General features: G+C 29.5%; 3 protein-coding genes and 2 long non-coding RNA genes across 16 annotated transcripts in view; 4 read left to right on the top strand and 1 right to left on the bottom strand.

Moving 5' to 3' along the window:
* Positions 1-18,563, bottom strand: part of LOC128387879 (calcium/calmodulin-dependent protein kinase type II alpha chain-like) — a 28,419-nt gene extending 9,856 nt beyond the window's left edge. For 2 of the 10 annotated variants that reach the window (XM_053347160.1, XM_053347161.1), the window contains exons 1-8: positions 17,279-18,561; positions 15,061-15,155; positions 14,223-14,282; positions 13,269-13,649; positions 10,292-10,386; positions 9,414-9,663; positions 8,730-8,822; positions 4,761-4,817 (exon numbers count right to left, since the gene is read on the bottom strand). In XM_053347160.1, coding sequence (XP_053203135.1) covers positions 4,761-4,817; positions 8,730-8,822; positions 9,414-9,663; positions 10,292-10,386; positions 13,269-13,649; positions 14,223-14,282; positions 15,061-15,155; positions 17,279-17,343 — 1,096 coding nt within the window. In that variant the 5' untranslated portion in view covers positions 17,344-18,561. Of the gene's footprint in view, positions 1-1,258; positions 1,397-4,760; positions 4,818-8,729; positions 8,823-9,413; positions 9,664-10,291; positions 10,387-13,268; positions 13,650-14,222; positions 14,283-15,060; positions 15,156-17,278 lie in introns of all 10 variants that reach the window. The other 8 variants (XM_053347164.1, XM_053347166.1, XM_053347157.1 and 5 more) reach the window with 7 other exon arrangements.
* Positions 10,987-15,990, top strand: LOC128387881 (uncharacterized). 3 transcript variants are annotated; one of them, XR_008325195.1, is made up of 9 exons: positions 10,987-11,957; positions 12,115-12,198; positions 12,283-12,569; positions 12,720-12,932; positions 14,120-14,176; positions 14,252-14,529; positions 15,097-15,157; positions 15,260-15,422; positions 15,808-15,990. It is a non-coding gene; the product is annotated as an uncharacterized LOC128387881 (long non-coding RNA). The 3 variants fall into 3 exon arrangements; XR_008325194.1 differs by having other exon boundaries at positions 10,992-11,957; positions 15,260-15,372; XR_008325193.1 differs by lacking the exons at positions 15,097-15,157; positions 15,260-15,422 and having other exon boundaries at positions 10,998-11,957.
* Positions 16,266-17,003, top strand: LOC128387882 (uncharacterized). The gene is made up of 2 exons (XR_008325196.1): positions 16,266-16,552; positions 16,849-17,003. It is a non-coding gene; the product is annotated as an uncharacterized LOC128387882 (long non-coding RNA).
* A 1,164-nt stretch (positions 18,564-19,727) lies between the features above and the next one.
* On the top strand, positions 19,728-20,851 carry LOC128387809 (40S ribosomal protein S7-like). The gene is made up of 4 exons (XM_053347082.1): positions 19,728-19,913; positions 20,081-20,358; positions 20,475-20,625; positions 20,734-20,851. The coding sequence occupies exons 1-4, from the start codon at positions 19,839-19,841 to the stop codon at positions 20,809-20,811; spliced, it is 582 nt and encodes a 193-aa protein (XP_053203057.1). The 5' UTR covers positions 19,728-19,838; the 3' UTR covers positions 20,812-20,851.
* Positions 20,852-22,637: 1,786 nt separating this feature from the next.
* Positions 22,638-26,001, top strand: LOC128387807 (fibroin heavy chain-like). Its single transcript, XM_053347080.1, is given in 4 exon segments — positions 22,638-23,121; positions 23,124-23,203; positions 24,624-24,683; positions 24,789-26,001. Coding segments are annotated over 4 exon segments (1,278 nt in total). The 5' UTR covers positions 22,638-22,868; the 3' UTR covers positions 25,674-26,001.
* Positions 26,002-26,292: the final 291 nt, after the last annotated feature.

Here is a 26,292-nt window from a genome sequence, read left to right as displayed (position 1 = left end):
GAATCAACATAATCTTCATGATAAACATTTGATAAACTCTCAGGTAAAATTTGATAATAAATGTTAACCATTATTAATAACATTATATTATCATGATTAGTGTCCTTATGTTTATCATGTCAGAAAATGCTGATTGGCTGAAAAATTTTCCCTGAAAGTGAACCAGAATTTCAGTCTCAGGGGGATGAGGGAAAAAGACACAGAAATAGAAAGGGAAATAAAAATTTCTTCCAAAGATTAGATTCTCATGATGATAAAATGCTCAATTCTGATGATTATCTTCATCCGTTACTCACTTATCATCTCTAATTTGGAAAGGGATTAAGATGGTCAACCTTTCAAATGGTCAGTGATGGATAACCAGCTAATTTGAATATCTAATGGTTTTCCTCAATCATTAAATAACAAACTTATCAGATTAGAAAATGAAAGTTGATTAAAGATTAAAATCAATCGTTAATGATTAGAGTTAATCATAAAGGTGATTAGCTAATAACTTTACCAGTTGAATATAATTAATTTTGATTCAATTTTCATCGTCAAAATTATAATGACAAAGATTCACCTGATTGTAATGTAATTAAAATCTTAATTAATTAATCATGATTGTGTGTTTCCATTTAAACTGTTGTCAACTTTTTGTTTTTGTCTTTTTCAATTGTTTTTAATCAACATGAATCTAGTTAACTGGTTTAGCTAATTAGTCTACCTTTTCCTAGTTAACCAGGTAAGTTAATTAACTAAATTTTTTTTTGTTCAAATTCAAATTTTGTTGACATCTTCATCTACTAATTGTATATTTAAATTCATTATTTTGATTATATTAATTAGTGACTAATGATTAGAAAAAAAGTTTCACTGATTAATTGTTGCATTTACATTAAATAAATATCATAATTACTTGGAAGTTAATGAAAAAAATATAAACAACAATTAACTAATCATGATGAAAAATCATTGAGTTTGTAATATTTCAAGTTAATCTTTTGTTTCCCTTTGATTACCAACAATTAACGATCAATATTTTGTCACCAACAACAAGACAATCAATCAGAATGATTATTATCAGAGTTAATTATTGAATCAGTAATTATTGTTGTATCGAATATGTTTGGGAGGGAAAGTTCGAGGAAAGAAAAGTTCTAATAAATATTAAGTTTGGAAAAGAAAAAGAAAAAAAAAGTTTCCCCTCAATTCTGATTCAATTTGATTCTAATTATTGGTCGATTAGATTTTCTTTTACTTTTTAATTACTTACTCTGAGCTCGACTTCTTATTGGTGATTCGATGTTACAATTGACAGTGACCGATGTTGAACTTGTCGTATTGTTGGTCAACTCATCGGTTCGAGGGCCGTTCTTGCTTTGGTGACCTGAACTAGAAACAAATATTGGCTCTGATTGGGCGGACAAAACAATTAACACAAACAATTAATTAGAAAAAGCGAAAAAAAAATGAAACAAAATTTGCCTTAAATCCATTGGGTTAATTGTCCAAATGTCTACAAATTAGGAAGGTAATAATGAACATCTAACGGGTAACAATCAGTTGAGTGATTAAATTAATGATTGGAAAAAGTTGTCTTTATGTTAATGGTGTAAATTGATCATGACAATTAGTAAATTGTTGTGAGTCAGAAAAAAAAGTAAGACAAACAGTTAACTTTGAATCTCTCATAAAGTGATGAACTTTATTCAACAAAGTAACCAGAAAATACCATAGATAAGCAATAATATTATTCCCACCGGTGGGGAAAATGGAAACACCTACAAATATATTGCAAGGTAAGGGCGATGATGATGATAAGAGAAGATAATATTTTTATCATCATCATCTCTTTTTCTTAATCATCATCATCATGAGATAATAACAATTTAGATAAAGATTTAAACCTTTTCCGTTTCTGGGTCAATCCCTTTTTTTTGTTGCTCTTTCATTTGCTTTAAGTTTTTATTTGGTCAACACAAATAACTGGACACACAAAATTTTCTTGATTATCACTTAATTGGTCAACTCAATTCTCATTTTCAGTTTCTTGACCAAACAAAAGGTTTTTATCCTCTTCCTTTTACATCATCTCCTCTCCATCACCATAAACATTTCAACTGATAAACCCACCGCTCCTCCTACTCTACACACCTTTTTCCCTCCCTCATCTTGATCAACACAAATTCTGATTCCAATCCATTCAAACGTTTATAACTCAATATCTTTTTAAGGTCATTTCGAATCAGTTTTTCTCTTCCTCTTCCTCTTCCTCTCTCTCTATGACTTAACTTTTGAGATATTTTCTTAAGCTCAGAATAATATCCTTCTATCATCATCATCATCACCACATCATCATCAACAGAATTACCACCCCAACGATATGAAAGATTCTTATATAAATACATTCACATTCGTAACTCTCTTCAAAGTCCAACTTTTCTAAAGTAGTTAAGAGTTCAGTTCATATTATCTCCTTTCTTCATGATGGTTTTTTTTCTCTTCCTCTGTACCCTCTCTGTCCTTGATAATTCTAAGTGCTCTGTCTCTCTTTCTCTCTCACTACCAACATTTAGCTTTCCGAATGAGCTCTCAGAATTACAGAATTTTCTTTCTCTTTTTCCAGTTTCTTCCGTAGCTTTTATATCATATTATATATTTCAATGTGTCTCACTCAATTTGTGTCAACCTCTTTTATCAGTTTTTTTTGTTTTTATTGCCAGTAGTTTGTAAGTAGTAACATTATTAAGCCTATCTTCCTACTCTCTCTCTCTCTCTCTCTCTCTCTCTATCTCTCTCATCTTCTATGTTTATCATCTCCATCCTCATTTTGATCTGTAAGCTTAACAATAACATCTTGTTTTATGTTGTACTAAGAGGGAGAGAAAAAAGTTTTTCATCTCTTTGATGATTCTTCATGAAAACATCCAACAAATACATGATAATAATAAAAACTCATAACTCTCAATACTCAACTTCTTGGTACATCCTTTGAACATCATGTATAAACCCAACCCTGAAAGAGATAACAACAAAAACTACTAGAAAAACCCTCATGAAACAATGAACAATGAATACAAATGAATATCAAAACTAATCTCAGTTTTCAGCGAATAAAAAAAAGTTCTGTTTTTTGTTCATTTTCTGTCTAAATCTCTGTCTATTTATCTACATTATATATATAAATATACATTTTCCATGGTGATATGGAAAATATTTATTTTACTTCTCAAAAATTCACCTCAGCAAAAGGTTCATTGCAGAAAAAGATATTACATGGAAAATGTTTGTTTCCATTGAAAATCTATTGTAATAATGATAAATAATATCTAAGTTCATTTTTCCATGTCACCATGGCTCAGAATCTTAGATAGAATCAGATTTTCTTTTCTTCCTCATCATCATCTTAATCATCTTCTCATTCAATAACATTAACTATTTAAATGAATTCCATGAGATTCAGTTGAGTGTTTTCATCTTAATCATTTCCATTAAATGTTTTTACTTTTTGCTAACCAATTCTCTAATTCTTAAATATATTAATACATCTCAATTGAATGAATATCTTAATCAAGAGATAATATGATAACTTTAAGTATGATAATTGAATATTATGAGAGAAAAGATTAATAAATTGTTGCCTAAATTCATGATTCTAATCAACTAATAGTTGAAAGATATTCACAATAGGTGAACATTGAATAAGCAACATTTTCATTAGCATTCTGAATACTCATCATATTTATATACAAATAAACTATTCGCAAATGTGAAAACGTTTATTTGCCTCAAGGAATAAGATTATCATGTAAAAAGGGGGGAAAAAAGAAACGAAGAAAAAAAATTCAACAACAATGTGAATAAATACTAATTAATATTTAAGAATAAGCAATAGAGATAATTGTTGTGGTTAATCAGTTAATTAGAGTGGTTCTAATTTCTGTAAGCATTAAATTATCACTCATGATTAGTTGGGAATGTTATTATTAGTAATCATATAATAAACAAGATGAATGTCAAACTGTTGGGAGTTATGGTTAATATTACATGTTGACAATTAACAGATTGATATATTAATATATCAATAAAATTGAATGAGAAAATTGTTCAGTATTTGGTTCTGGTAACTAATGGTTATTGATTAACAGGTAATAAGAAATTAGGAAATTGGAGATGAAGAAAACATAAAAATAATATTTTCTCCAAGAAAAATGTTGCTAAAAGGTTCTGATATCATAAGTTAGAATCATGGAAATGATAATATAACAACATGATGAGGATGATAATTCAGAGGAAAATGTAATATAATAATAATAATAATAACGGTTATCAATATAATCAACTGATTGTGATAAAATATCAGTAAGAAAAAAATATTCAACTGTTTATGTATTATAGCAACAAGAGGGTATTCAAAGTTATTCAGTGTAAATGCTACAGTCTAATACCCTTGTGATAATATTGATATGCAAAATGATTTGTAATATGAATCAAGGTGAGAAAGTGAGTATTATTATTGTCACCATATAATATTATCACCATGCAATAATAATAATAATAACATTGGTTGGAAGTGGTTATCAGAATTCAAATAATGAATTTGATTTATCATTTTCATGCAGAAATGACAATTAACTTGAATTGTATTTGTTAAAAATAGTTAATTGATTTGATAGGTGATATAAAAAAATCGGAGGGAAATGTAAATTCTACCAAGGAAAATGTGAAATAAGGTCAAATAGTAAAATGAATATGAATATGAATTCTGTCCATACCTTGGTCAGTTTGAATGACAGTTTTACTTCGTTCAACTCCATGTTGAAGAGAAAGATCTGATTCGTTGAGATAATAGTAGTTGATAGTATAAGCATTTCATTCAGAATCCGGAAGCCGAATAGTAGAAGAAGAGAGAGAAAGAAAGAGAGAGAGAGAGAGCGAAAGGAATTCAAGATTCCAAGCACATTCATTTATATACATGAAATAGAAAAGAAAAGTTTTTTTTTTCGATTCGAGTTCGATAACATTGAGAGTGCAAAGAGTTGATTATAGATTTCATTCAGCATCATGGCATAGATTATGTTGGTTGCATAATTGTGATGATACATATGAGAAAGAAGTAGAAGAAGAAAAACAGGAAACGGAAATGATGACGAAAAAAAGGAAAGAAAAGAAAGAGATAGAAAAAGACAATATTAAAAATGATGAATTGTTTTGTCCAATTAAAATTGGTAATTAAATTTTTTTTTAAAAAACAAGATGATAAATGTGATGTTTTAATTGAACAGAAATAACAAAATTAAATTAAATCAACTGAAAATTAAAAGCAAAAGGTAAAGCGTAACAATTGAATTTGATTGTTTCTAAGTCTTAATTAATTGATTGAAATATTTTTTTCACTAAAATGATTAACTAATAATTAAAACTATTAACATGCTAAAGCTACGTAAGTTTTTACTATCTATTGATTAAGCGATTTGGGTAATCAGCACATAGATTAATATATTTAAGTACATATGTAAGCAATTAACTAATTGTGGACACAGATAATCAGCAACATTCAAAGACAAGAGATAAATTTTTCAAGCAATCAACTTAATTATCAGTAAGACGATCGTTGATTAGTTGACCTTAGGTAGTTTTTCCGTTAATTAGATAATCGAAACAAAAAACTAATCTAAGAATTTGAACTTTTCTTTCAACTCGAAACAAAATGATGAAAGTTTTTTTTTCTTTCTTCTCAATTAACTTCATGTATCGATAAACAATTGATTGATTTGTTTACAGTTGATTATCATGATGATTGATTTGATTGTTATTCATAAACTTGATACTTATTAGTTGATTGTTGTAGTGGGTAAGTGGAGGTTCAAGGTGAGGGAGAGAGAGAGAGAGCGAAAGGAATTCAAGATTCCAAGCACATTCATTTATATACATGAAATAGAAAAGAAAAGTTTTTTTTTTCGATTCGAGTTCGATAACATTGAGAGTGCAAAGAGTTGATTATAGATTTCATTCAGCATCATGGCATAGATTATGTTGGTTGCATAATTGTGATGATACATATGAGAAAGAAGTAGAAGAAGAAAAACAGGAAACGGAAATGATGACGAAAAAAAGGAAAGAAAAGAAAGAGATAGAAAAAGACAATATTAAAAATGATGAATTGTTTTGTCCAATTAAAATTGGTAATTAAATTTTTTTTTAAAAAACAAGATGATAAATGTGATGTTTTAATTGAACAGAAATAACAAAATTAAATTAAATCAACTGAAAATTAAAAAGCAAAAGGTAAAGCGTAACAATTGAATTTGATTGTTTCTAAGTCTTAATTAATTGATTGAAATATTTTTTTTTTCACTAAAATGATTAACTAATAATAATTAAAACTATTAACATGCTAAAGCTACGTAAGTTTTTACTATCTATTGATTAAGCGATTTGGGTAATCAGCACATAGATTATTATATTTAAGTACATATGTAAGCAATTAACTAATTGTGGACACAGATAATCAGCAACATTCAAAGACAAGAGATAAATTTTTCAAGCAATCAACTTAATTATCAGTAAGACGATCGTTGATTAGTTGACCTTAGGTAGTTTTTCCGTTAATTAGATAATCGAAACAAAAAACTAATCTAAGAATTTGAACTTTTTTTTCAACTCGAAACAAAATGATGAAAGTTTTTTTTTCTTTCTTCTCAATTAACTTCATGTATCGATAAACAATTGATTGATTTGTTTACAGTTGATTATCATGATGATTGATTTGATTGTTATTCATAAACTTGATACTTATTAGTTGATTGTTGTAGTGGGTAAGTGGAGGTTCAAGGTGAGGGAGAGAGAGAGAGAGAGAGATAAGAAAACGGAAAACGGAAGTAACCACTTTGGTTATTATCATCATCTAACTGAATACATTTATTAATAAATCAACATTGAATTGTTAGTATACATACTTAGTATTTATCAATGACAATTAACAAATTGTAAAACCTGAGGATTTGAATTAAGGTTGATTATTGGTTAGTTTTAAGTGGATTCAATTGTGTATTGCTAAGGATACGGAAGTGAATGGATAAGTGGAAGAGGGAAAAGGTTGATATTAGTATTATAATGAATATGAAGATGGAAAGGAGAATCAAATCTAATGATGACAATTACGAGGAACAATTAAAAGTTACAATCAAAGTTTTTTTTTACCAATGATTACATGGAAAATCATCTAAATCTAATTGTTCAATTGTGTTTTGTTCAATTTTTGTCTTCAACTTTTGCAATTACAATTAAATTTATATTTATATCATTTAATTTTGATCTAGATTTTGATTCACTTGGTTAATTGTAACAATATCAAAGAGATTAAATCTAACTAACAATTAAGACTTTAACATGATAACATGAGCTAATCTTTTATTTATTAAAGATTCAGTTTATTTCCTCAATGATAAAGTTACTATTAGACATGGAGATAACTTTTTATCATCATTATCATCATCATCATTGTTTAATAATAATAATAATAATAATAACGGTACTTTGTTACCTTAAATTACAGTTACTAAAGATGATGAAGATTCAAGGATAAATAAATGAGGAGAGAGAAAGAAAAAGTTCTGAAAATTACCAGAATTTTGGCTGCTTTTTACTATCTTTTATTATCTCTGGTTCATGATGAATATGGTAGAAACTCAGAATGCTTGGAAAATGAAAGTCAGGGTAATATAATATTATATAACATTCACCATGTACACATGGAAATAAATACATAATCATGTGATTAAATTAAGTTTTCAAGGGATAACTTTGAGAAAGAGAGAGAAATTCTGAAACTCTGAAGGAGAAAGATGAAAAAAAGGTCAAAAAGAAACTAGGGAATTGATATAATGATGATAATTGTAATTTAAATTGATGATGATGAAGATGATAAGATTCTGTGTACTGAACACTGAGTCGGAACTTTTTCTCTTTCTTTTCCTGTTTCTCTGTCTTCCATCTTGCCTTATGCTCTCTTTATTTTATTTTCTCTCTCTCTCTCTCTCTCTCTTCATGTTCAGTTCTTACTTTGGGTGTATGTTCATGAATTATCATCATCATCATTTCGAAACTTTTTCTTTCTCTTATCTCCTTTTTATCTGATTCGATAAGTTGATAATCTCCTTGTAACATTTAAGAGATTATTTGAAATCATAGATTATACAATTTCAGATAAGAACAAGTAGAAAATTCAACTAATATTATTTTCTATTCACTAATACCCTCAAGTCTCAGGAAACTGGACTCACAATTTCATACAGAACGATTCATATATATATATATATATATATCTACCTATGAATTTAGAATATATCATATATCAGAATGAATTCTGTTTAGAAAATGAGAGAGAAAAACATGTTCGAGATAGTAAACATTTTCGTCAGAATTTATTTTCCTTCATTCTTATTTAAAGAAATTGAATACTCTGACCTTTTCTATTATCTTTTAAAAACCTGAGTAATCACGAACAGGTAAACAAATTTAATCTCATGAGATATTATCATGCTAATTGAATAATCAATTGGATAAATCAGATTAATCGTCATTGTTGATTAATCCTTCAAGTAAATAATAAGAAAAGAAAATAATAAAAAAAAAAGTTCTTGTTAAAAGTTCAGTGTTTTCGATGAGAAATTTGTATAAGTATAAGTGAATATTGTTGTTGATGATGATGATGATGATTTTTTGTGTGGTTAATTAATTACCTTTAGCATCTTCATCTTCCAATGTAGTGTTGCTACTGTCCGTTGATTCTTTAACTTGAGAACCTTCTCCTTTCTTGGCGACAATCGATCGACCTTATGATGATAATATATACATCGAATATATAATATAAGATTGTAATAGAAAAACACAAAAGAAAAACACACGGAAGGAGAAAATGAACTCTAAGGCAACGGCGGTGAGAGCAGAGGAAGAGGTGGACATGGAAGTGGACACAGAGGTAAAGGTCAGTTCAGAATTATCGAACGAGAGAAAAAGAGAGAGAGAGAGCCAGAGGATAAATCGAGCAATTTTTTACTCTTTTTGGTGGAAAATAATATTTTTCTTGACTTATATTCTTAAGTGAATGTTAATAATAATATGCAGCGTATGTGATATGCAAGCAAATACATTGATGGATAACATTTAATTTGCACTAAATTAAAGCTTAATTGTTGCATGAATTAAAAATAATATCTAATATATGATGATAGTTAATGATGGTTAATGGATTTGGTTGTTGATTTTTTCTTGCTTGATTGTTAACGTTTAAAAAACTTGCATGATGCTGATTTTGTTTTGTTCATTTGGTTTTCAAATGAAAAGTTTTGTTGTTCATTTAGAGTGAGAGTTTATTGAGGAGTTTAATTGTTGTTAAATTGTGTGTCAAATTTATGATTACTTACTGGAAAAATTTCTGGTCGCCAACATGGTGGTCAATATTGCTCCTTTCAATTTACGCCGAGCATTGAATTTCTTAAGGCAATCAACGGTCTCTTGGCGGTGTAGAGTTGATGCAACTCGTTCTCGTTGACAGATCCATGGGTGTTTAAGTGCTTCGGCAGCGGTGATCCTTTTCTCTGGGTTAATTGTTAACATTGAATTGATCAAATTCTTGGCTTCAGGTGTAACTGTATCCCATTCAGGTGATGGATACTACAACACAATTAACAAACAATACAACAATTAACAATTAGAATCTCATTTTTTCATATTCACTATCCTTATGATCATCTTTCTTGCCATCAATCAATAATTGTTTGTTCAAGTTGCTAATCATCAACTGTGATTACGATTATGTTTACAATCATAATCATAATATTATTAATTTGATTTGATTGATTGATTATTTTTTCTTCATTTTAATCTGATTAGTCTATGAAGTTAATTATTTATGTTTTTTTTATATTATGTAAATTGTTGATTATTAATCTTTATGATGATGATTATCATTATCTAATTTGAATTTGCCTTTAACCAAAATTGTTGTTGTTTAATTTTCTGATTATAATTATGATTAAATTGCCTTGAAGCTATTTTTTTATTATCGCTTGATTGTTTTTACATTTGATTGTTAATGATTATCACGATTATCATGTTAATCTGGTGACAATTTAATCTTAAAGTTTTACATCAATGTAAATGTGTAAGCCTCACATTGGTTGGTTGATTACTTTTACTTGGTTCATTTTAATGGTTGATTGTTGCATATCAATTGATAGATTATTTAATTGTCTACAATTAGTGTCAATTTCTAACAATTTAGATTAACAATTTAACTTACATCATAAGCTCCTGCCTTTATTTGTGCATAAAGGCGATGTTGATCCTCGTCCCAAAAAGGTGGATAACCAACCAAAAGTATATACAAAATGACTCCTACAATTAAGGGAACAATTAGTTGATTAGATTAACAATTAAAAGGAAAACTTAAAAAAAATCAATTATCAACAATATTTAGAATCCATTTAATTGTAATGATTAAGGTTCGTTACAATTGATTTATTGATCACTGGGCTGTGATGATGATGAATATTATTTTTATAATTAATAATTAATGAAATACTATTATCAGTAATTAATTAGTTGATTGTATCAATTAATTTTATGCTCATTTTTATTTATTGTTCAATTTAATTGTTTGCTTGATATAATTTAGTTTTAAATCAATATCAAGTTTATTAAATTATCCAATTCCAATGATAATCCATAATAAATACTCATTTAAATTGACTAATTAATAATTTAATCGTGATAGATTTCATGTAATCAATATCACAATTAATAAATTATCATGTTACCAGTTATTTTTGCTGTTTCTGGTTCAATTGTGATCAATAATTAATTGTGATCAGAGTAATAATAATAGTATCAATCAACAATCAACAATCAACAATTGGCTTATTGTTGCGATTTAAATTACTATGGATTCCAAGTTTATTTATTTATAGTAATATAATTAAATTTTGTTATAAAATTTTCATTTTATTTTCTCCTGTTAATTAACTAATCAATAAGATTGATTATGATTAAATTGTCAATAGTATTTGAAAAGGATTCAGTTGGGAAAAAGTTTCTCAACTATAAGATTAACCTGATTTTCATGATTCGTATATATAAATTTACCATTATAATGGTTGATTAACTGATTATTGATTGAATTTGTCTATTTATTTAATCATTGAAATTCAGTGAAACATTTACATTTACAATTTAATTAACTTGGTAAACAATTAAATCATCTTCCGGGTTCACCCAATTGAGAAAAATGTTCATGTTGACAATACTAATTTGACGATTAATGATTTTATTATATTTTCACTTTTAATTACTCTGATTAATGATTTTCATTGATAAATAATTTTACCTTTTCTCTAAATTACCAGAAATTGATTAATCATCCTAATCATTAATCACAACAATCAACTTTCAACTATTGTTTACAATTTTTGTCTCTCTTTCTGATTAATAATATTAAAAGAAAAGAAGAAGAAAAAAGTTTAATCATTACTGACAATTAACTCGGAAGAAAACAAAATGATTTAATAACTTGGTAACTTATCAATTCGTACAATTTAAAATTAGTTAATTGTCGCTAATTGGAGAAGAAGAAAAAATTCAAATTATTGATTAGATTTTTGTTCTTCCCTCTCTTTTTTTTGTTCCAATGTCAATGTTATGGTTACAGAGAGAGAGAAAGAGGATCAGCTGATTGACCTTAAGGTCGAACATGAGTTTCGTTTGTTTTGTTAATTGTTCTCAGTTAATTTACTATTTTTAGATTAGAAGAACAATTTTACTTCGCAATTTGGTACAATTAAGTTTTCTTCGCAATTTTGATTCGATTAACCTTGGAATTGGAAAACTCTCTCTTCTATTTTGATGGTGAAAATTAAATCTCCTCAAGGCTATCGATTGATTTTCCATGAGTATAGAAAATCAAAGAGATTGTAAGTAAGAATTTCAGTCAATCCTTTTGGTTGTTTTTTCTTCTCTTCTCCTCTTATATTCTGTGAATTTATGTGAATTAATTCTTGTCTCTCTCTCTCTCTCTCTCTCTCTCTCTCTCTCTCTCTCTCTCTCTCTCTCTCTCTCTTCTATTTACAGTTAACAAGTTATTCTCATGAAAATACCAAAAGAGGAAAAAGAGAGAAAAAGATTAATCTTGATGATTGGTAACACCATGGAAATGTGAGTATATTAAATATATTACTTGTCAACACTTCGCTCATGTCACCTATTAATTAACAAATTGTCATTTTCTATTTATCTTAGATTGGGTCTTTTTTTATATTCTCTCCCACTCTCTCTGTCTCTTCATCTTCTGCCAACCCGTTTTGTTTTTCATCACCAATCACAGTAATTTTACAATTCTTTGTATGAATATCATGATGATCATCATAAGTGTTATATCAAGTCAATTATTCACAGAGAATAACAAGTTTGACATGATTATCAGAATAGAAGAGGATTTGTAGCTTCATCATCATCATCTTTGTTTCAAGCTTAAAGAGATGAAAAATGTTCATTAATTTTCTTCTTCCATGTTATATAATCAAAAGGTTCTATTATTTTCTCTCTCTCTCTCACACACTCACACAAATTGTAACCGAAAAACCCAAAATCTTTTGATACCTTTAACCAGAATATTTAACACCTTAATGAACACCAATTCTAATCTTATTCTTGTTTCTCTTATTTTCATATATTAGATTTTCATGGAATACAAATATTAATACTAATCAAGTCTCTATTTGGAGTCAACGGATAAGCCAAACAAACACTGGACATTGACTATTGAAGTTATTGTTTTGTATCATCTCTCTAATGATCTTCTAACAATTAGTATCCACATGTTATGTTTACATGTTGAGTAAACTCTCTGGATTGACGACATTTACTTATATCATCTGATAGATTTTGTGGTAATTTAAGAACGAATTGTAAACAAAAACCTATTGTATATCTAATTGATTATACGATTTTTGTTTTATTCTATTTGATATCGATATACACAAGGTAAGTGTTGGTAATAGAAACAATAATAATAATAATACCTCTCAAGGTGAATTATTATCTAAATGGATTTTCCTAAGTTAATCTTGTTTTCCTTTCTTTTCTCTAGCTTCTTTGTTTTCCATTCTCTCCTTGATTGTTTTTGATTAATTACTCAAAAGAGAGAGAGAGAAGGAGGTTAACAAAATGGCTGCTGATGATTGACTAACTTTAGATATGAATTGGAAATAAATTTGGAAACTTACCACAAGCCCATATATCAACTGGTTTACTATAAGGTTCCTTACGAAGTACCTCAGGTGAAAGGTAACCTGGTGTACCTGCAAAGCCAAACCAAGCTGATCGATCACCGCTAACCTCAATGGCCAAACCAAAATCAGCCAATTTAACGGCTGCACCTTTCTGTTTACTAGCAAGTAAAAGATTCTCTGGTTTCAAATCCCTATGTACAACGTTATTCATGTGACAATGATTAACAGATTCCAATATTTGTTGTATACAATGGGAGGCATCAGCTTCTGAATAGTATTCCCGAGCTACTATATCTTCAAATAATTCACCGCCAGTTACTAGGTCAAAAATTAAATAATGATAACCCTCCTCTTGGATGCTATCATGAAGTCGAACTGGAAAAGAATCAAAAAAAGGCAAACAAGACAAAACAGATAAATATCATGATGATAATATGTAAAAATCAGAGATATCGATCAACAGTGAAGAATGAGAGAGAAATGGTCAATCATTACAACTTAATAACTGCCCACCAACACCAAGAACATTGTTAATATCACCATAGACCTCATCTTCACCCAAACATTGGTTAGAGAAGGAAACAAATCCCTCCCTTCATTTACCCAACTATTATCTTCTCGAAAGTTACCTTTCTCTCTCACTCACTCACTCACTTTCTCTCTCTCTCTCTCTCTCGGTAAATTTTTTCTCTTCTTGGAATTGCTGTCTCTTTCTCTTTTTTTTCTTATTCTTCTGAAGAAGATACGATTTTCTTATATCATCTATTTTCTTGACATAGTAACTTTTTTTTCCTCTCTTTCTTTTGTTAATATACTTTCTTTTTTTTCTCCTTTTCTCTTCATAGGATATTCCTAATTTGAAAAGAAATGTCAACATAAGAATAAGACGAAAAATCCCAAAGGTTAGTATATCTATTGCTGGCTGATTCTCATATTATTGTTACTTACCTATGTTTGGATGATTTAATTTCCTACAGATTCGAGCTTCTCTTTCAAGCTTTTGGAAATCTATTTCCATGGTAAATTCAGGATTTTTCACCGATTAAATTGGAGAAAATTGTGAATCCAGTCAAGTGTCCATGTAGGAAAGCCCAGAAAGATAGAGAAAATGTAAAGAAAAATAGATAGAAAATAGAAAGAAATGAAAGAGAGAAAGAGAGAGAAAAAATATAAGACGAAGCAAAACCAGGAAACATGGAGAAAGATAGAGAAAAGAAAGAGAAACGAGAAAGATGATTCAATAGGAAAACATGGAGTGAGTATTGATTTTGTTCACATTGATTCAAAAAAAAAGGTATTCGTGATGTGAGGTCATCCATAGTTGAAGATGAAGATAAAGATGATGAGAGAGAAAGATAAAAGTAAAGAATCAACATTAGTATGTACATTTAATTATTCATATTAATGCATATGAAAAGTATCTCATCATCAACAACAACAACAAATGATGATGAAAGTTTTTTTTTCCAAGGAAAATGAATAAGACATTTTTTTTTCTTCTTCTTCTTTATCATGAAAATATTTCAATAGACAGAAGTAGAGAAATAGATGAAGGCAGATGAAGATGAAACTGTTGGTGACAAAAATAGGAATCGAGGAGAGAATAAGAGATTCTGACATGAAGATGAAGATGAAGATGAAAATGAAGAGGAAAAAAACTAGAAATCGGTTATCTTATTTTCTTGGCTTATCATTAAAACCTTTGGGTAAACATGATGATGATTGTTTGTTGTTGTTGTTTATGTGATCATTTCAATGTTGTGATCTGATTGTTGTTGTCTTTTACCTCGTGCTGATAATTTCTTGGTGTTTATTATTTTAGCTGCGAATTCAAGTCCAGTTGATCTTTGAACACATCGTCGGACAATTGAAAAGGCTCCTCTGTAAGTATGAGAAAATATATATACATCAATTAATGACAATTTAAATACAATAATAGTGATTAATTGTTTGTTTTGTTTTTTTTTTCTTCCTTCCAATTGTAGGTTATTTTTTTTTCTTCTTGGGTTTCATGATAAATTTTATATACTTTTCGCCTTTTGTTATGAATAAACAAGTAACCATATCGGAAACTGAATAGGAAATAATATGAGAAGAGGTGAAGCCATGCAAAAATTTGAGAACCTGAACTGAATTATTTTAAAAATGGTTGCTATTGTTTTCCACGGAGAGAAATACAGAGAGAGAGAGAGAGAGAGAGAGAGAGAGAGAGAGAGAGGAGATAAAAGCAAAGGAAGATGATGAAGATTCAGTTAGGATGAAGGCTTTTTAATAATGTATCATGATGATGATGATGAGAGAAAGAAAAGAAAGAGACTAAGTAGGACAGAGTGGAAAAGAAAGAGAAACAAGTTCGATAATATTAATGTACATTATGAGTTAACCCAAAAGGGATCATCAACATGGCTCGAGTTAAATATTATCTTTGGAAATTCTGGTTAAATATTAAAACCCTTTCTCTCTCTCTCATCTTCTCATCTTTATATTGTATTAATATTTTATCTTCTCTTTCTTTACTTTATCTTGTTTTCAGATTGGAAAGTTTGTTACATGGAAATTATTTGATAGAAGATGGAAAAGGAGAAAACCCAAAAAGAAAATGATTGAGGTCAATTGGTTAACATGCGATTACATGGAAACCAGAATTTGGAACCAGAGGTTTTTTTCCACCATGTTAATAGATTGTAATGATTAATAAGAAGCAATTTATTAATTTACTTCATTTCTCTACCTTCATAATGTGTCGTTAATTGTGTTCGCTTATAATTAACACTCTTAATTATTTCAGCAAAATAGACAGAGAGAGAGAGAGAGGAGATAAAAGCAAAGGAAGATGATGAAGATTCAGTTAGGATGAAGGCTTTTAATAATGTATCATGATGATGATGATGAGAGAAAGAAAAGAAAGAGACTAAGTAGGACAGAGTGGAAAAGAAAGAGAAACAAGTTCGATAATATTAATGTACATTATGAGTTAACCCAAAAGGATCATCAACATGGCTCGAGTTAAATATTATCTTTGGAAATTCTGGTTAAATATTAAAACCCTTTCTCTCTCTCTCATCTTCTCATCTTTATATTGTATTAATATTTTATCTTCTCTTTCTTTACTTTATCTTGTTTTCAGATTGGAAAGTTTGTTACATGGAAATTATTTGATAGAAGATGGAAAAGGAGAAAACCCAAAAAGAAAATGATTGAGGTCAATTGGTTAACATGCGATTACATGGAAACCAGAATTTGGAACCAGAGGTTTTTTTCCACCATGTTAATAGATTGTAATGATTAATAAGAAGCAATTTATTAATTTACTTCATTTCTCTACCTTCATAATGTGTCGTTAATTGTGTTCGCTTATAATTAACACTCTTAATTATTTCAGCAAAATAGACAGAAAGAGAGAGAGAGAGAGAGATAAACAACTTCGTAACTTTTAGTTACGATTTTCTCGTTATATCGTTCATGAGAAATTCATTTCTGAGTGTATTTTTATTTTCTCTCGTTATCATTGTTAATTGTTATTAGAATTTTATTTTCTCTCTCACTCACTAATTATTACTCTTGATTACTTTAGGTTATTTGTTTATATCGTGGGTGTGACCCTGTTATCGTTTTTTTTTGGCGACTTGAAGTATATGAAAATTTACATGGTAAAGTTCAGAATAGAACCAGAATTAAGTGAAGAATGAAATTTAATGAGAATAATAAACGAAAAAGTTACAATGCTAATGGAAATTATTTAATGACATGGAATCAATCATTTATCATTCTATTGGAAATTAAATTGTTGATTAATCGACAATCAAATTGATTGAAAAAAAATTTTTAATTCTCTTGTTTCACATTTCGCATTCTCTTTGGACTATTTTTCTACCATTTAATTGGATTGATTGTTAAATCACTTTACGGATCAAATTTCGATTGGAAGTTGATTTTTTTTCTTCTTCTTCTTTCCTATCATTTGATTCTTAATTGTTTAACATTTAGTTAATTGTTTTACTTACTTTCCTAATTCCTCTTTGAGTTCATAGTTATCAGAGAAACGTGTTGTTATTACCGGAGTTGCCATTTAATTAGTTAATTGTATTACAGTCTCTTGGTGATAATTAAGTAAATTGTGTCCAAAAAACAGCAAATAAATCACAAATTGCAATAATTAAATTTTCAAATTGTTTGTAAACAAATTTAAAGTTATTGGGTTAATGATGATGAATGAAAATTACAAAAGTTAACAACAATTAATCACACAATTAAAACACACACTTGGAAAGAGAAACGGATTAAAGGTGAGAGTTTGAAAGGTAATCAAAAGGTGAGATTAAGATGATGAAGATGATGATTAGGAGGATAAATGATGATAAAAGGATGAGGATGATATCCTTTTGGATGGTAAATTGTTGTTGTTGATTCTCTTTGTTGATTTATTTTCGATTCCTCGTTTTCTTTTTCCTGTTTTCTTTGATTTTCTGTTATTTCCTTTTTGTTTCTCTGATATTTTTTTCTCTCTTTCTCTGGATTTGTTTTTTTTTTCTTCTCAAATTCGAAAATATATCTTGTCTCTTCGTCGAAGCTTATATTTAAAAGAAAGAGAGAGAAATAGAGAGAGAAAGAGGGAAAGCAAATAGAGACAAAGATAGAAAGAGAAAATAGAAAGAGAGAGAGAGAGAGAAGCGAAAAGGTAATAATCCGAATCTCGTTTTACACTTTTTGGATGGTGAATGGAAAGTAATTGAAATTAGAATGTTCCAATTGAAACAATTACTATTAATTATGGAACTTTTGTTTTCTCCAACTACGATAAACAAAAACTGATATTGAATAAATTGTGAGTCGATAATAACAGTTGATTATAATGATAACAGAAAATAAAACCAAGTCACTTAGTTAAATAATATGATTGGCAGAGGAAACATGAAAAGTGAACATTGAGTAAGAGAGAGAGAGAGAGAGATGATATTAGACAGAATTTGGAGAAAGAGAGGTGAAGATGATGAAGACAGAGAAGTAGAAAGGATGAATGATGGAAAAGAAGAGAAGTGGAAATGATGAGGAAAGAAAAGAAAGAGAGAAAATAATCACAATCGAGATAATTTTGTAAATTGTTGGTGAGAAGATGAAGAAGAAAAGAATGTAAGGAGACGAAGATGAAGATGATGAGAGAGAAAGAGACAGAGGAAATTTTCTCGAATTCGAAAGAGTGACAATAAGAAAAGAGAGAGAAAAGTAAAGGCTATACTTGGATATTGAAGAGAATTATAAATTCGTATTCGCAAGCGCACATGACGAAAGTATTCGAGATTCTCTTAAGTTTCTTCTCTGTCGAACTTTTTTATTCTCTCTCTCTCTCTCTCTCTCTCTCTCTCTCTCTCTCTCTCTCTTGCGCATTTCCCATTTTCTTCGACATGTTTCCCTTTCATTATAAAATTCTATTTCTCTGTCTCTCTCATGTTCTCCATAGAAAAGAACCGAAAAGAAACCAGAAAAAGAAAGAAAGAAAAGAAAGAGAAAAATATTCTTATTTTCTCTTACCTTGACTGTCGATGTTTTCATGCGCTAACCCTTCGAAGAGAAAGAAAGAAATGATTATGATGATGATGATGAGAAATTATCTTCATGAGTAAAAGGAAACTCTATCATCATCATGATTATCGTTGATTCAAATTGAAATTGAGAGAACCAAAAAAAAAACTCAATTCGATACAACAACTGATGACATCTATTGGGTTAATCTAAATTATTGGGTACGATTAATTTTCCCTAATCCAGTTCAAGGATAAATGAATTAACCAATGAGATAACATTCAATTTGCTTCTTATTACCTTCCTAATTGTATTCATCCTTGATTAAACTTTTCTACCATGTTAATTGCCCTCAAGGGATGTTAATTGTTGTTCAATTTTCTTCCACTCTGACGTCTTCTCTGTTTTTCGAGTTTATATTTGTAATTATAATTAAACTTCTAAAAAGATAATATCATGTTAATGTATTAGAATAAAAGAAAAACAAACGAGAGAAAAGTTTATTAGTTTTCTCTTTTCAAGTAAAATTCTATTAAAGTGAAAAACAATAATCACAATCATCGTACTTGATTGTAAATGATTAATAAAGTGATTAAGGTCTAATTGTAAATCGAAACCGGTTCATGACAATTGACAATTTTTTTCTTCTTCTTCTCTTCACTTACCTGAGAGTAAATTTTACTCTTTCCTTTTTCTGTCAAATAAAAAAGGAAAAAAGAAAAGAAAAACTTGTTTTCTCTGTAATCAATTAATTAATTGCTAATTGATTACAAGAAAAATTTTCAATTAGAAATCAAATTAATTATTTTTGTTTTGAAAGAAAATTTTACTTTTGTATTGAGCGGTTTTCTATTTCTACCTCCAGGTGGCGCAGCTTAGTAACCATGGAAACAGAGTCGAGTTTATATGAAGAAACATGTTAACCGTTTCCGTATCCGTATGAAGTTAAGTTGAATGGTTTCTTGTGATTTGTTTATATTTTTCACTTTTTGATTTAGTTTAAATTTAATTTAATTAAATTCGTTGGATATTAATTCTGTGAATATGCATCCTCATCACGCTAAAATCGTTAAAAAGCCTGGAGAGAAAGTAGATGAATTTGAATCTGCAATTTCACAGGTAAGATTAATTGTTGAATCTGTTTTACCGGTAGTGTAAATGTGGTTGGTTTTAGTGTTTGGTTTTTGATTATATTGTTAATTGTTTTGGTTAATTGGTGTTTATTTATTGTAATTAATTGTCATTGATACTGATTGTTCTGTTTTTTTGATCTTTTGTAATTCTAGGCTTTATTGGAGATTGAATTGAATCCTGAATGTAAGGCTCAATTAAGGGAACTTCACATTGTTGGTGCAAAGGAAATAGACGCTGATGGAAGGAAATCAATCATTATTTGGATTCCACCTCCACAGCTTAAAGGCTGGCAAAAAGTTCTCGTTCCCGTAGTTCGTGAATTGGAGAAGAAATTTAGTGGTAAAACAGTTGTGTTTGTAGCTAAAAGAACCATTTTACCAAAACCAACAAGAAAAGTGAGGTCCAAGTCCAAGCAAAAGAGACCTAGAAGGTATGGCTTCTTTTACTCTAATTTCTTAACAACCTGTTTCCTCTATCAATCTATGTTTCTTTTTTTTCCAATATTAATTTTCCACGTATCGTTTTTTTTCTCCATTACCTTCACAGCCGAACTCTAACTGCTGTCCACGACGCTATTCTTGGAGATATTGTCTACCCTGCTGAAATAGTTGGTAAAAGGACTCGAATTTGTCTTGATGGAAGACGCTTATTCAAAATTCATTTAGACAAATCTTATCAAACCAATATAGAGCACAAAGTAAGTCTTATTCAATTTTCTTATTGACACTTTTACCTTTCCATCATTGACTCTTTTTAAAATCGATTCAATTTCTAATCATTTTTCTCACTTTTCTCTCCCACTTAGACCGATACATTTGCTGCTATTTACAAGAAGCTCACTGGTAAAGAGGTTAAATTCGAATTCCCTGAACCTTTGTTTTGATCGAAAAATATGTTGAAATAAAATTAATCACAATCAACGATTCATACATAACAATCACCTTTTTTTTCAACTTGATTACAATTGGTGATTATCAAAGCCACTCAAGTAATTAACATCCAAATGATAATCAGGGATAAATCAACTTTCCATTTGTTTTTCTGGATTAGCTTCATATTGATTACTATCTCGGTTATTTGACTCACTTTTACACCTTAATTATCTTTCTATCCAATCAATTGGTACAACAATGGGAGACAATGTTGACAATCAAATTTTGACCTTCCTTCAAGATTAGACGATTGTTGAATAATTTACTAATTATCTCTCAACGTGTTAATCTCAACAACTCTTTTGGTACCAATTATCTAAATGAACTTAGAATGTTAATTTAATCTTAAAATCAAATGTAATCCATTTTCTCTTTCATCGATTGTTACCTTAATTGTAGTAGACAATTTAACTTTAATATCAAATAGTTTTTCTAATTGTGTAGTCTGTTGATCATAATGATCGGATCAATTTTTCAACTAATGGCGACAAACTGAAAGTGTAACTGATGATGAATTGACAAATGTAAACATTCAAACCTCTTCATTGGTGATTGTGTTAATCACTCAATCACAAAGTGAACAATTAAGTTAATGACCAACAATTTTAATTGACTGGGTACTCACCCGATAATCAAATCTCCGTGAAAAATGATTAAAACTTAAAACTGCGCGTCAAAGGCAAACAATTAGATTTTACCTTCTCTGAATGTAAACAATTTAATATTTGATTGTTTCCATTTACATTTCCTTGTTATGTTAATCATGTACAATAATTTATTGATTGTTGTTATATCAATTTGCAGCTCTAATTGTGCTGCCTAATCTTGTGACCATCTTACCGTCCAGTTAGGAGGAAATGATTAATAACATGGGGCAGTAATTAACTGTTGTTGATTTAAAGCAAATCTCATGAAAGTGAAAATATTTAACCAAATTGAATTGAACAATCAGCAATTAGCAATTGATGTCGGGCGTTTACCGTTATTGTTTTAGTACATTTGTGTGTGTATCTAATGAGAGTAATCAAGAAATGAGTTTAATTAATGTTAATATTGTGGTTAATTGTAATTTAGATTTGTAATTGTCATAATATGAATAAAGAAGAAGGTGATTTGGGCAGTTTGTGATTAAAGGGCTTGATCATTGGAGAAACAACAATTAGTTGGTAATGATGATGGAGAGTAGATTGTTAATTGTCTTGATGTTCACTGATCTCGATTTGCTATTTGAACATTTCAACGAAAAGAAAGTGCGAGAGAGAGAGAGAGAGAGAGAGAGAGAGAGAGAGAGAGCGAGAGGTCAATAATCGTGAACGATGTAATGTCCAGTTCGTTGAGAGAGAAACAAAATTAAGATAATAATCTAAAAATATCGATATCATTGTTAATTGACTGTCGATTTGTTTCTCTTGGCTCAGCTTAAAGGGTCAACAATTAATTAATTGAGAGTGTTAATTAGTAATGACAAAGTTGGCTGGTTGATGTTAATGTTTGTAAAGATGAGATTTTAATCATTTGCAATTAAAATTGTTTACTTATTTCATTGCAATACTGTTAAATAATATTCATGCAACGTTACGGTTTCATGACAATTAACAGTTACACTTAATTTTCTGTTGATTGTTAAGAGGTGGGTAAGGTTTAGGATTAACTAAGATTAAGCTGAAAGAGGAGGTGGGATAAGATTTTAAGGTTGACAATATGATACTGATCACAATTAAACAAACTGGAATTGGACTCCGCCTGATTTAGAGGATAAATTGTCACTGATTGGGGAAAATTAGTCAAAAATATAAGCCTTTCAATTTCGTCTCTTAATCATTTGGTTGATTGTTAACAATACGAATACCAGTAAACTTTTTCATTCCAAAAGTGTCTTGACCATCAATCGGTTCTATCGAATATTTGTTTTTCCTTTTAAACTTTTCGAAAGTTGAGAAATCAAATAGTTCCAACTCGATAATTCTGCCAAGTGCTACGATAATCAATCGATATTTAATCAATCATCATGATGACAATTACTAGGAATTACTTGTTGTGTTTAAGTGTCACACTTTTGTCGGTTTCTTTGGTTTCCTCTGCGGGCTCATATTCATCTCATAAGGATGTCGACAAAGATTTGGCCTCAGCTCCGTCCGCTTATGCTAAACAGGTTAAACGGGACGATCAGCCCAAATTTTCAATCGGCCTTGGCACCTTGTCCCCGTCTTATACCCAGAAACTTGGACCCGATGGTAAAACTCAATTAGATTTCAATACCGATAAAATGGTTTCTCTTATTCAATCAGCAATGTTAATCACCAGAGTTTAACTCAATCAGGAAGTGAAAACAAAGCTACTAAGGTAAGTTAATTGTTAACCTTTCACACAATTACAATTAACAGATTCAAGTTGATTTGATTGAGAGAAATTAAAAAATTCTGATGAGACAATTGACCAAATTCAATTGTCTCAATTGATCCCATTTCCAATTTGATATATATAAAGTATTATATTAATTATATTTAATTTCATTTGATTGTTTTTAATTTTCTCTGATTAGAATTAATCAATTTCAATTATTACCTTAATTGTGTGACCTTTAATTGTCTTTTAAACTTATAATCTAAACACCATTGAATCTAAAGGATAATTGTCTTTTCCGTATGACCTGTTAATTAAATCATATTAATCAAATTAACTTTCAATGATTATTATTAATTACTGTTACTATAAAATCAAATCTAATCAGGAAACAAAGAAACAATTGAAATTTAATAGTCAATCAAATTGTAAACTTTAATTTCAATTGTCTTAAAAATCAATCAATCAGGTAAATCAATTTGATTTGAATACACAATTAACATTCATATTGGTAAATCAGGTTGATCATTATCTAATATTGATCACAATTAATGTTAAATTGTGTCCCTTAAATTGTTAAGCTAATATTAGATAATCAAATGTACCAAAGTTTAAAACAATTAACAAAAAACATATAATAATATAAGTAGCAATTAGTTTGATTGATAAATTGTTGAACTTGATCATCAACATGATTCAATTGGTGTATTAACAATTAACGCTTGAGAAAGATGATTTGTTTTTAGATTGTAATTAAATTGTTCAACACACAAACAATTAACATTAGTGATGCATATTATTATTAGTTAACAATTACCGGATGATAAACAATCAATAGTAAATTGTTTCAACAATCCAACCATGATCATCACCAAATCAAAGTTAATCATAATCTTGATCATAACAATTTTCAGGTCACCGGGTTTAACAATTGTGTTAATCATGTTAAATATAATTAATTAGGTGGGTGTGCCTTTGTTTATTATAACAATTAAATGATAACAATAATTACCTCTTGATTAACTTAAATCACCCTCAATCCCTTCAGGCCTTAAATATCAATTACCACCCACAATTTGATTAACTTGTTGATTGTAACAATTAATATACAATCAGAGAAATCGTTTCATTTCACTTTCAGGTCACTTCTTTGAAGTTGTTAATTGTTATCACAATTGAGTAAATTTTTAATCATGATTAACAAGCTGATTAAATTTTTCGCATTGGTAATGATTTAATTTTAACTGGTCAACGTCAAGCAATTAGTTGGGCACAACGAGTCACAATTAATTGTTAATCGTCATTATAATTGTCAAGCTTGAAGAGAAAAATTTTTTTTTAATTCTAATCTAAATTGTTGTACATGCATTTTAATTTTGATAACAATTAATTTTAATTCTTAATTACTTGTTAATCACAGGATCCAGGCCACGATCAAAACTTAAAGAATCACAATCTTGATCCATACAATTATTATCAAGTAAGTAATTAGTTAAGATTTTTGATTATTTAATCAATTAGACTTTTGATTTTTTTGGTTTACTAATTGTTTGGTTTTAATTGTTTTGATTTGTTTGACAATTAGAATCCTGGATCACCAAATATCAATGTTTACCATCAACAAGGTTACTCGGCTTATCCTCAACAAGTTAACGCTTTAGCTCAAATGTATGGCGCTGGTTCACCCGCCGCTGCGGCTTATAATCAGGGCGCTGGTGGCCCTGGACTTTTACCCTTTGGAGGGGCTGGTCAAGCCGGAGGCCTTGGTCAATACTATGGTCCAAATCAACAACAACAACAACAACAGCAACAACAGCAACAAGTTGGTTACCCTGTTGGTCAATATGGAGGATCAGCCGGTGGTTTCTTTGGACCTGGTCAAGGATTCACTCAAAACATTTCACCCAATCAAGGATCAATCTCACCAACCACCGCCGCTTCATCAACCAAACCCGAAGCCAAAGAGGATAATAAATCAAACGCTGAGGCAACAACCTCTTCACCCACTTCCGGTCAATTGAATACACTACCTGGAGGAATCTTCAACTATGGCTTCAGTCAAGCTCATGGTTTACCTCAAGCTGGTCAAGTAAATTATCCCGTTAATCAAATGAGCCAAATGAATCAAATGAATCAAATGAACTATCCAGTTAACCCTTACTTTGGAGCCGCTGGTGGGCAAATGGCTAATCAGGGTAACATCAATGGTGTCACACAAACCGCCATAAACCATGGTCCTGGAGCCGGTGTTCCTGGAGCCAACCAAGCCGGTGGTATGTACGGATCACCTTATGGTGGCTTCGGTATGGATCCTTACTCAATGGCTGCCATGTCCGGCTACGGTGGAGGACCAGGCGCTGATGCCTACAGTGGCTACGGTGGTTATGGTGCTGGTAACGGCTTAGGCGGCGGATCGGGAATGATGGGCTCAGCCAGTTCCCCTTACGCTTCACTTTTCCCCTTCCTTTGAGGCGGATTAACCTTACCACCCACCCACCACCCACAAACCCCTTGATCATCATCATCATCCTTCATCACTCTCGCCATTGATTTAACAAATCAATCAACTTAATTGTTGTCATTTCTTTTACAATAATTTTGTCTCATGTGTACTTAATCACATTACCTTAATTACTTTCTTTAAACTTTTTCTCCTACAATTTAAAATTATTATCAATTCATTGTCATTAATAAAGGGACTTTTTTTTTAAATCATCAACAATTTAATCATCACCATTAATCACTTTGATTGTCGTTTACTAAATAATAATAAATTGATTACCTCAAAAAATACAAATCGTTTTCACTTTTATTTATTTAATTTGAAATTCAATTTGTCCACAATTAATCAATCATATTTTTTTTGTATCAACAATTTTGATTAAAACTTCAATTGTAACAATAAACTAATTGTTTAATTTAACTTTTTCGTTGTAAATTAAATCAATCAAAAAGAAACAAAGTTTGTCAATTGCTTTTAATTAACCAAATTAACTAATTGTTCAGCTAACTGATTAGCTGATTGTTACTCTCAAGGAAACTTGTAATCAATTTTACATTTATCACTTTCTAATTGTGATAATTACGAC

This window comes from Panonychus citri, unplaced genomic scaffold, assembly GCF_014898815.1.
Source record: "Panonychus citri isolate SS breed McGregor unplaced genomic scaffold, ASM1489881v1 Contig00094, whole genome shotgun sequence".
Classification (NCBI taxonomy): Eukaryota; Metazoa; Arthropoda; class Arachnida; order Trombidiformes; family Tetranychidae; genus Panonychus; species Panonychus citri.
The sequence above is the reverse complement of the archived record's forward strand: the minus strand, read 5'-3'. Positions and strand labels throughout refer to the sequence as shown.

What these genes read in the sequence shown, in the direction of transcription:
- LOC128387809 (XM_053347082.1), top strand. Translation starts at nt 19,839, where the DNA reads ATGCATCCTCATCACGCTAAAATCGTTAAAAAGCCTGGAGAGAAAGTA. An exon ending in TTGAATCTGCAATTTCACAG is followed by an intron (nt 19,914 to 20,080) that starts GTAAGATTAATT and finishes TTGTAATTCTAG; the next exon opens with GCTTTATTGGAGATTGAATT. An exon ending in AAGCAAAAGAGACCTAGAAG is followed by an intron (nt 20,359 to 20,474) that starts GTATGGCTTCTT and finishes TTACCTTCACAG; the next exon opens with CCGAACTCTAACTGCTGTCC.